The sequence below is a fragment of the Piliocolobus tephrosceles genome, chromosome 1 (genome assembly GCF_002776525.5).
Source record: "Piliocolobus tephrosceles isolate RC106 chromosome 1, ASM277652v3, whole genome shotgun sequence".
NCBI lineage: Eukaryota > Metazoa > Chordata > Mammalia > Primates > Cercopithecidae > Piliocolobus > Piliocolobus tephrosceles.
Window position 1 is genome coordinate 1908529 of NC_045434.1, and position 11244 is coordinate 1919772.

The following is an 11244-nucleotide window of genomic DNA, read 5'->3' on the forward strand; positions in this document are numbered from 1 at the left end:
CCAGACCATGCTTCTGCTACAATGGCACGGTGGATGCCAACCCGTCTCTCAAGAATCCCCAAAATTAAGTTTTTTCTTTTGTTTCCGAAGTGCCCACGCCACCCCCTATGTCATGCTTGAAGTAGTTATTGAGAAAGTCGTCCCTCTTCCCTCTTCTACAAAAGACAAACAATCCCCGGGGCCTGAAAGCTTGGGGGGATGAGTAACTCCTCCCTTCTCAGGCCCAGTCCCAAGGCGCAAGGCCACTTGCGCCAGCAGCGTGCGTCAGTGAGACAGCAGACGCAGGAAGTGGGCTGGCCGGAAGACACCGACCCCTGAGGATGGAGAGAGAGGCCATCCGGGTACCACGTAGCAGTTACATCAGACAGGGACACTTCCTGTTTGCAGAGGACTATAAAAGCCCTGCCCCGTCCTCACGTGGGGCTGACGCCATTTTAGGCCTCAGCGCGTCTGCACCCAGGCGCTCATGAAAACAGCGCGTTGCTCCACACGGCCTTGTGTCCTCTGTTGGCGCGTTCCCTGGGTTCGAACCAATACCAGAGCCTTGCAATAATTATATTATGCCCATCTTAATGTCTCCAGTTGAAAACATTAAACAAAGAAATGGATATTCAATGCTATAATGCTTCTTCAATATTCTACTCCAACTCATTCTAATGAAATTCTGATATACTTACTCTTGATGTGTTGCACAAATTTTAGTAAGCCGTTCAAAATCTTCACCATTAAACCCCTTTTCTGAATTCCTTAGAGGCGTGACTGTCTGTGGTTGCACAGTTTTCCATTTTGTTTCTAAATTTAAAGTATTTGTTAGTCACTGGCTCTTACAAAACATATTTAGGAGCAAAAAAACAAAAACAGTTAACTAGCACCACTCATAAAGATTTGCATGCAAAATTATCTTCTCTAACAACCCAACAGTTAGAAATAGCTAACTTATTACCTTTCAGTATAAGTAAATATCATCTTAGAGACGAAATGAGCCAGTAGGGCATGAAATGTGATTAGGAAAAATGCAAATAGTTGCAAGTATTATTTTCTTGGCATTGATATGAAGAGCAAAATACAAAGAAAAAAGTCTTCTCACAATAGAACAGACTTGTGGTAAAAATGCTATTTTCTTGGCTGGGCGCAGTGGCTCATGCCTGTAATCCCAGCACTTTGGGAGGCCGAGGCGGGCGGATCACAAGGTCAGGAGATCGAGACCACGGTGAAATCCCGTTTCTACTAAAAATACAAAGAATTAGCCGGGCGTGGTGGCATGCGCCTGTAGTCCCAGCTACTCGGGAGGCTGAGGCAGGAGAATGGCGTAAACCCGGGAGGCAGAGCTTGCAGTGAGCCGAGATCGCGCCACTGCACTCCAGCCTGGGGGACAGAGCGAGACTCCGTCTCAAAAAAAAAAAAAAAAAAAGCTATTTTCTTTGCAACATTAACTTGTCTATGGAAACACCTATTTTCTGATTTATAAAACCAGGTCAAGTATGTTAATTTTGTAGACAGTGACTTGTTGGATTACTAATTCCACATGCCATGTTGGTCTGTACTTACCCCACTGTTCTTGAATGGCAGAAAGATTTGCAAGCAATTGCTCATGATACAATCGTTCTAGCTGAATGAATTTCATTGCTTTCTCATCTGAATAGAACATTTAAGGAAAAGAGAAATCCAGACTATTTACATTATTCCCATATTTGAAGAACAATGTCCTACAGATGTTGAGAAATTTGCAGCTTACTAAAACATGATAGGACTCTAAATAATTTTAAAATTAAACATGTCTAAAATAATGTTTCTCATTTTTTTTTCTCAAGATGGAGTCTTGCTCTGTCGCCCAGGCCAGAGTGCAGTGGTGCAATCTCAGCTCACTACAACCTCCATCTCCCGGGTTCAAGCGATTCTCCTGCCTCAGCCTCCCGGGTAACTGAAACTACAGGTGCTCACCACTGCGCCTGGCTAATTTGTTTTTGTTTTTAGTAGAGACAGGGTTTCACCATGTTCGCCAGGCTGGTCTCAAACTCCTGACCTCCTGATCTGCCTGCCTCAGCCTCCCAAAGTGCTGGGATTACAGGCATGAGCCACTGCGTCCAGCTTTTTTTTTCTGAGACAGAGTCTCCCTCTGTCACCCAGGCTGGAGTGCAGTGGTGCGATCTTGGCTTACTGCAACCTCCCCCTCCTGGATTCAAGTGATTCTCCTGCCTCAGCCTCCAGAGTAGCTGGGATTACAGGTGTGCACCATTATGCCAGCTAATTTTTGTATTTTTAGTCAAGATGGGGTTTCACCATGTTGGCCAGGCTGGTTTTGAACTCCTGACCTGAAGGGATCCGCCTGCCTCAGCCTCCCAAAGTGCTGGGATTACAGGTGTGAGCCACCTCGCCCAGCCTAGTAATGTTTCTCGGTTTTGAAGTAGGTAAATTTTAATGTGGCATATTATGCAACAGCTACTTGGATTCCACACTATCAGCAAACAGAAACTAAAAGAAGGTTTTAATGCTCAAGGAATGTCTGCTTGCAGAGTCAACCAAAAGTAATTTAACAGAACCACATGGAATCCTGGAATCTACATGTTTCCTTTTTCTCTCCTTACTTTCTGTCAAGCAACTGTGTGACTCTCTGGTCCAGCGTTTGTTTCAAGTCACCTTGATCCTTACTATTTCCCACTGAATGCTTTTCTCCCGCAAGACCAAAGGATCACAGGCCTAAACAATGACAGAGCAAAAACTTACATGGGTCTTTTGTAAACACTGAATTAACTTGCCACAGTGATTTCCCTCATTATCACGTGATTCTACTTCTTTGTAAATGATCCTGTGAGCTTTCGCCTTCACATTTGTGTCACACAGATCTGCATCTTGTCAGGTCAGGATACGCTGTCCAACTGCCTGCCTTCCCCTGGGCAGTGCTCTAAATGCTGACCCAGAAAAAAGGAAGAGAAAAACTCACTGTTTCGCTTTTTGTCTTCATGATCACTCAGAAGTCCTCTCTCTCTCGCTTGCTACCAAGCTAGCTTTGAAATCTACTGCTTTTGGTCAAAATACACTCTTCAGCTAATGCCTTCTTCCAGCTGGTTGTCTTCTAGCCTGCCCTGTGTTGTAAAATGGGGGTCCCTCACTGCATTACCAGGGAGAAGGCCAGACTGGGCCGTCTAGTCCACAGGAAGACCTGCGCCACTGTCGCCGTCACACAGGCGAACTCGGAAGGCAAAGGCGCTCTGGCTGAGCTGGTGGAAGCTATCAGGACCAATGACGACGACAGATACGATGAGATCCACCATCACTGGGGCGGCAATGTCCCGGGTCCCAAGTCTGTGGCTTGCGTCGCCAAGCTCGAAAAGGAAAAGGCTAAAGAACTTGCCACTAAACTGGGTTAAATGTACACTGTTGAGTGTTCTGTACATAAAAATAATTAAAATAATACAACTTTTCCTTCAAAAAATAAATACAAACACTTACTTTAGTAAAATTAAGGCCCATTTATGAAGGTAAACTTCTGATGGTTCTAGGAAATTTTGTGGAGTGACAGAAATTTCCTACACATTGCTTTCTGAGGTGGTTACGTGGGTACATACAACCGTCAAAACCACTGAAACCGTATGATCTGTATATTCTATTACATGTAAAATACACTTCAATGAAAAAAAATGAATGGTTCTCTAAGAGTTCTAAAAATTTCTTCCTGTAATTAAGAAAAGGATACAGTCCTCCTCCTGGAAATAGGACTCTGCTATCTGTTAAAAACAAAGAAAAAACAGAGAAAATTAAATTAACACTTGGATGAGAAGACAAATTTGAAACAAATTAAGATCTTGAAATTCTAAATGTTTTTGATATCAAATTAAGAGAACTCTTTTTTTAAACTACATTCACCAGTTCAGAAGAAATCTGACTGTAGGCACAGGATGCAATTCTTAAGTTACTCATCTCAAGCAAAGCAGAGACGTTCTTTGGTGTTTACACATCATTCTTTCTACTCTACTTCAAGTCAAAGCAAATTTCCCTGATTCATTAGCGTTTAGAACTCTAAAGAATGAGAAAAATGTTAGAGACTTACAAAAACATAACACAAATGAAAAAACAATTGTTTACTGTAAATCAAAAGTAGAAATATTCCTTTCAAATGCTGTGAAGCAAATAAATAAATAAATAAAAAGAAAAAGTAGAAATATGTCAAGTCACGTGAGACCTCAACATCCTATTTATTTTATTCCTATTTCACAAACTACTGGCTGAGGACATCACAGGACACTGACTTTTTGGTCTGGTCTGATATTTAAGAAAAGGCCAGGCCAAGCGCTAACAGTTGATTAATGTTTTTTAGAATATGTACAAAGTGCTGCACACGGTAAAGAATACCTAGATAAAGAGTTCCGAGACTCAGGAGCTGGTCTCAGTTCGGGCTTGTCAGTTACCAGATTCATTCTAAGACATCTTTACACTTAAAGATTCTTTGATTCTAAAAACTTTGGGATATTTTTAGATCTTTATTTAGATATGACATTTATGAACAGATCACTAAAACTAAAAATATTCACTGAAATATTGCATAAACTCTGTATTTTTAAAACAGTTTCCAGCCGGGCACGGTGGCTGACGCCTGTAATCCCAGCACTTTGGGAGGCCGAGGCGGGTGGATCATCTGAGGTCAAGGGTTCAAGACCAGCCTGACCAACACGGTGAAACCCCATCTCTATTAAATATACAAAAATTAGCCGGGTGTGGTGGCTCATGCCTATAATCCCAGTTAGTCTGGAGGCTGAGGCAGAAGAATCACTTGAACCCGGGAGGCGGAGGTTGCAGTGAGCTGAGATCGTGCCATTGCACTCCAGCCTGGGCAACAAGAGCAAACCTCCGTCTCAAAAAAAAAAAACCAACCAAAAAAAAAAAAAAAAAACCCACCAAAAAAGTTTCCACAGATTGTCTCTAGTAAAAAAAAAAGTATAACCTTTATACATCACTATCTCCATTTTCCAGGTAAACTGCCAAGGCAAAGAGTAATAAAGTACTTGTCAAAGCTATAAGCTAGCAATAAAAAGGAATGGTTTTTCCCAAATCCCCCAGGGGAAACAGCACACTTTTAAAGGAAAATACTTGCCTAGTTGAAATCCTACAAATGTGACATTTTTTCCATCAGCAATGTAGATGACTGACTCAATCATCTCTATAAATGCTTAGTTTTCAGTTAATATAAAGTTTGATTTCATATTTATGTTATATTAAGGATTTTGCGAGGGACAAACTGATTATTAAGAATCTGGTTATCTTTTACCAGCTTATTTTTTTAATAATATGTTTTAAAAGTAGTATGAACCAAGTCAAACTGCCAATCTTCAATCATTTCTTTAGCTTACAAAATGAGAATTTCATATAATGGTGTAACCAGTAGTGTGCTAAGTGTTTAACAGGCATCTCCGGAATGCCGGGGAGAGCCCAGCTTGCAGTGTTTGCCAGTGTGCTGATGTGTTTTTTTTTTTTTTTTTTTGTGCTGATGTTTAACAGGCGTCTCCGGAGTGCCGGGGAGAGCCCGGCTTGCAGTGTTTGCTCATCTCAGTGGTGTCAATACTCCACCATGGCCCATGTCAAGCTACCAATGTGATGGGCGTCACTAAACATGGTTCTCAGATGTCAGTACTAGCAGGTTCCAGCATACCAGTGTGTTCGTTACACCTAACTGAAATCAATGATGACATTGCAACTACAGAGCCCGGCATGGTGGCTCATGCCTATAATCCCAGCACTTTGAAGCTGAAGCAGGCAGATCACTTGGGGTCAGAAGTTCGACATCAACTTGGCTGACATGGTGAAACCCTGTATCTTCTAAAAACATGAAAATTAGCTGGGTGTGGTGGCATGCACCTGTATTCCCAGCTACTTGGGAGGCTGAGGCAGAAGAATCACTCGAACCTGGGAGGTAGAGGTTGCAGTGAGGCAAAATTGCGCCACTGCACTCCAGCCTGGGTGACAGTGTGAAACTCTGTCTCAAGAAAACAAAGAAAAAAACATTTCAAGTACAAACTCCCAGTGAAAACATCTATGGCATTACACAGTTTCCTTTCTATACATGGTATGAGATAGAGTTTCAGGTTGCCCATTAAAATAAAATGTCTGGCCCTTCAAAGCCATTTTTCTTGCCTTTTTGCATCTGCATACAATTGGCACATGGTTATTTATAAATAGCTCTTACTTGAAGAGTTTTGATGGGGTCCATAACTATTATGTAACCAGATTTCTTGGCACTGCAGAAACACAATGTTCAATTAGCATGCAGGCTTCTGTAGCAGTTCTAATACCATAAAGTAACTATGCAGAGAAGGTTATGAAACCCAGTGCCTCAAAAGTAAAAAAGTAAAAGACATTTCCAGGTAAAAAGTCATCCTGAGAAATAAATATACAAAGTATTTCCTCTTTAAAAATCTCCCCCTTGCCAGTCTAGCAGGAAGAGAAAATGTACTTTTTTTGAAGCATATTTCTAAACCTGAAAGCTAGCCCAGCAGAGCAGAAAGAACATGGGGGTGGAGGTGAATGGCCTGTGTTTTAGTCCAAGCCCTGTCACTTACCAGCTGTGTGACCCTGGACATGTCATTTCGCATCTCAAGCCTCAACTTTCTTATCTTAAAACAGGGACAGTAATGCAGTTTTACACAGCTGCAGAGGTGCATAAAACAAGGCTGCCATGAGGACTGAAAGAGAGATTGTGTTTGCGGCCCAGGTACAGGAAGTAAATTAAAATAAATAACTAAATACAAATTAAAAAAAAAAAGAAAGAGAGAGAGAGAGAATGTGTATCCCGCATAATGCCCAGCACACTGCAGTGAGTGCTTAGAACAGTGTTTGAGTCTGATTCGGAATGAATTGCAAGGTGCAGAGTAGAATCCTGTGACAAAGTTGAAAACTGCTGGGAGGCAACAGTTGAAAGGTGATCCTGGTTATCCTCCTTTTACCAATCAGGAACCCTCTAAAAAAAGACACTGTGAAGGGCCATGGCCTCAATGTTTGTGTCCCCCTCACAAATTCGTATTTTGAAACCAAGTTCCCAGGGGACAGTGTGAAGAGGGGGTCTCCGGGAGGTGATGAGGTCACGGGGGCTCTGCCCACGTTCACTTACAAACGAGGCCCAGGGGAGCGCCTGCGTTTCTACATGAAAATCTCCCAAGCATGTGACTTCAGTTAAACATTTAAAGCTGACCTGTAGTCATGTGAACTAAGTCAGTGTAAAAAAGACCACTCAGACCTAAGAACAAGAACTTTAAAACAGAATTTTTAAGAGTTCCACAAGCTCAAAATGTAAGTATATGTCGTCGTATTTCCATTGGCCTTTAGCACATATTATTCTATATATTATATACCACTTTTTAAACCACAATTTTCCTAAAATTAGTTCTCACACTTGAATATCTTATTTCTGTTAATGGTACTACTATTCCCCCAAACTGGATATCCTACAGTCATCTCTGATTTCTCCTTTATTCCCTTTTTACAGGTGTGATGGTTAATACTGAGTGTCAACGTGATTGGATCGAAGGATACAAAGTACTGATCCTGGGTGTGCCTGTGAGTGTGCTGCCAAAAGAGATCAACATTTGAGTCAGTGGGCTGGGGAAGGCAGATCCCCCTTAATCTGGTGGGTACAATCTAATCAGCTGCCAGGGAATATAAAGCAGACAGAAAAAGGTGAAAAAGAGAGACGGGCCTAGCCTCCCAGCCTACATCTTTCTCCCGTGCTGGATGCTTCCTGCCCTTGCCCATTGGACTCCAAGTTCTTCAGTTTTGGGACTTAGACCAGCTCTCTCTGTCCTCCTCAGCTTGCAGACAGCCTATTGTGGGACTTTGTGATCATGCCAGTTAATACTTAATAAACTCCCCTTTATACATATAAATATATATACAGGATATATATAAATATCCTATGAGCTCTGTCCCTCTAAGAGAACCCTGACTAATACAACAATCTACACCAAGTCCTAGTTATCCTTCCTTCCAAAGATCTCAAATCCATCCCTCTCCTTTTCCACTGTCACCACTTTAGCCTAGATGCTTTTATTACCTTATGCCGGAATTATGTCTTCTTTTAGTTCTTATTTTCATCCAAATTTTACATGTCTATGTTTAAGGAGTCAAACAGTTCTAGAGACAGGAAAATGACAGAAAAGCCTCTCCCCAGACTCTTGTGATCCACTCTAAACAGGACCGGTGACCCTCTCCTTCCTGGCATACAGCTGTCATCTTAAAATCTCCCTTCACTTAGATTCCCTTCACCTCCTTCCTGCGTAGGATTCCCAGTTTCCTGTATCTCACACCTTCCTGTTTCTTGGTTTACTCCCTTGTTTTGCTGAAGCACATCATCTAGTGGCTTCCTGAAAAAGAGTAGATAGGAGCTGCCAGAGGACCTGAAGTAGGAACATCCTTGGTATATCTGAGGAGCTGTCAGAAGGCCAGTGAACCTGGAAAGGAGTGAGTTAAGGAGACTCTTAGTAATGAAGATCTAGGAGGCTAACAGGACCAGATCATGTAGGGCCTTGTAGGCCATGGTAAGGATTTTGGTTTTTATTCTAAATGAGAAGGGAAGCCATTGGAGGGCTTTCAACAGTGGAGTGACAAGATCTGACTTCTGTGTCGTCTGCATCACAGTGACTGTCACGGAGGGAGAACGCACTAAGCGGAGGGAGAGTGAAGGCAGGAAGGTCTCTATAGTGAGAAATTTACTGCAAGAATCTGGATGAGATTTGACGGCGTCCTGTACTGAAACGGTAGCAGTGAAAGAGGGGAGAAGCTCTGGGTGTATTTCGAAGTAGATCTGCAGGACTTGCTGTTGGATTGGATTTGGATGCAGGGAAAAGTAAATAAAGTACGACTTCAAGGCATTTGGTCTCCGCAACTAGAGGGATGAAGTTGGCATTTAACAAGAGAGGTAAGACCAGGAAAGCAGCAGATACGGGAGAAAATCAAAGTTTGATTTTGTAAATCTTAAGTTTGAAATGCCCATGCGACATCTTGGGTAGCTGGATAGTTAAGTCTGGAGTTCAGAAAAGAAATAGGACAGGCCGGGCACAGTGGCTGACACCTGTAATCCCAGCATTTTGGGAGGCCGAGGCGGGCAGCTCACCTGAGGTCAGGAGTTTGAGACCAGCCTGGCCAACATTGGGAAACCCCGTCTCTGCTAAAAATACAAAAATTAGCCAAGTGTGGTGGCGTGTGCCTGTAATCCCAGCTAGTTAGGGGGCTGAGACAGGAGAATCACTTGAACTCGGGAGGCGGAGGTTGTAGTGAGCCAAAACTGTGCCACTGCACTCCAGCCTGGGCGACACAGTGAGACACCGTCTAAAAAAAAAAAAAATATGACAAACCTACAGGGTTGGATGAAAACACCCAGCAAGTAAACTCAGAATGAGAAGAGATTCAAGAACTGAACTCTGATGCATCCCAGTGTTTAAACATTAGGGCTGGGTGCAGTGGCTCATGCCTGAAATCCCAGCACTTTGGGAGGCCAAGGTGGGAGGATCACTTGAGGCCAGAAATTCGACACCAGCCTGGGCAACATGGTGAAACCCTGTCTCTACAAAAAAATAAAAAAATTAGCTGGGCATGGTGGCATGCGCCTGCAGTCCCAGCCACTTGGGAAGCAGAGGCAGAAAGACTGCTTGAACCTGTGAGATGGAGGCTGCAGTGAGCCGTGATGATGCCACTGTACTCCAGCCTGGTGACAGAGTGGGAAAAAAAAAGGAAAATATGGGAACTCAGCAAATGAGCCAGAGAAGGCATGGCCAGTGATGTAAGAGGTAAATGCCAAGAAAAGAGCTCCCAAAAGGCAAGTAAGCAAAACGCTTCAAACAGAGTATGTGATCAACTTGATGTTTCCAATAGCTCCAGTAAGATGAAAACTGAGGTCTGACCACTGGATTTAACAACATGGAGATCACTGGTGACTTTTACAATGCAATTTTGGGGGAGTGGTGGGAACAAAAGCCAGATTAGAATCAGTTCAAGAGAGAATTGGGTATGGAATGTTACCTAAGTAAATTCTTGCCCAGAATGTTTAACCTGAATCAAATCTTAAAGAAATAATTAGGCTGGGTGCCGTGGCTCACATCTGTAATCCCAGCACTTTGGGAGGCTGAGGTGGGCGGATCATGAGCTCAAGAGATTGAGACCATCCTGGCTAACATGGTGAAACCCCATCTCTACTAAAAATACAAAAATCAGCTGGGCGTGGTGGCGCAGGCCTGCATTCCCAGCTACTCAGGCGGCTGAGGCAGAAGAATTGCTTGAACCCAGGAGGTGGAGGTTGCAGTGGGCCAAGATCACGCCACTGCACTCCAGCCTGCAGACAGAGCAAGACTCCATCTCAAAGAAAAAAAAAAGAAATAATTAGACAAATCCTGATTATGGGACATTCTACATGAATTCTTAAGACTGTTCATAAATGTCACTGTGAAAGAAAGAAAGACTGATAGAGATAGAAAAGCAGGGAGCATTCTGGATTACAGGAGACTAATGAATACTGACAGTTGCATGCAGTATGCCATCCCACACTGAATCCTGCATTGGGAGAAAACAGTTACACAGAACATTTGTGGAACTACTTGGGGGAAATTTGAACATGGATTGTACATTAAATAATTTTACTGCATCAGTGACTCATTTCTTGGGGTCGATAATGGCCTTGTATATTATATAGGAGAGTGTCCTTCTTCTTGGGAGATTTATATACAAATATTTAGGGGTGAAATGTCATAATGCAAATTACTTTCAAGTGTTTCAATGGAAAAAATACCTGTACGTACACAAGAGAAAGGGCAAGAGCAAAAAGGCCGGGCGCAGTGGCTCACGCCTGTAATCCCAGCACTTCAGGAGGCCGAGGCGGGTGGATCACCTGAGGTCAGGAGTTTAAGACCAGCCTGGGCAATATGGTGAAACCCCATCTCTACTAAAAATACAAAAATTACCTGGGTGCAGTGGTGAGTGACTATAGTCCCAGCTAAAAAAAAGAGCAAAAATTTGATAAAAATGTTAACAACAGGCCGGGCGCGGTGGCTCAAGCCTGTAATCCCAGCACTTTGGGAGGCCGAGACAGGCGGATCACGAGGTCAGGAGATCGAGACCATTCTGGCTAACACGGTGAATCCCCCGTCTCTACTAAAAAATACAAAAAAAACTAGCCGGGCGAGGTGGCGGGTGCCTGTAGTCCCAGCTACTCGGGAGGCTGAGGCAGGAGAATGGCGTGAACCCGGGAGGCGGAGCTTGCAGTGAGCC

At 43.2% G+C, this 11244-nt stretch overlaps 1 protein-coding gene across 10 annotated transcripts in view; it reads right to left on the bottom strand.

The window, feature by feature from the left end:
- CNST (consortin, connexin sorting protein) overlaps positions 1 to 11244 on the bottom strand; it is a 107139-nt gene that overhangs the window by 27115 nt on the left and 68780 nt on the right. For all 10 annotated transcript variants that reach the window (XM_023216140.3, XM_023216139.3, XM_023216141.3 and 7 more), the window contains 3 exons: positions 3695 to 3725; positions 1549 to 1635; positions 678 to 792 (listed from right to left, as the gene is read on the bottom strand). In XM_023216140.3, coding sequence (XP_023071908.2) covers positions 678 to 792; positions 1549 to 1635; positions 3695 to 3725 — 233 coding nt within the window. The remainder of the gene's footprint in view (positions 1 to 677; positions 793 to 1548; positions 1636 to 3694; positions 3726 to 11244) is intronic.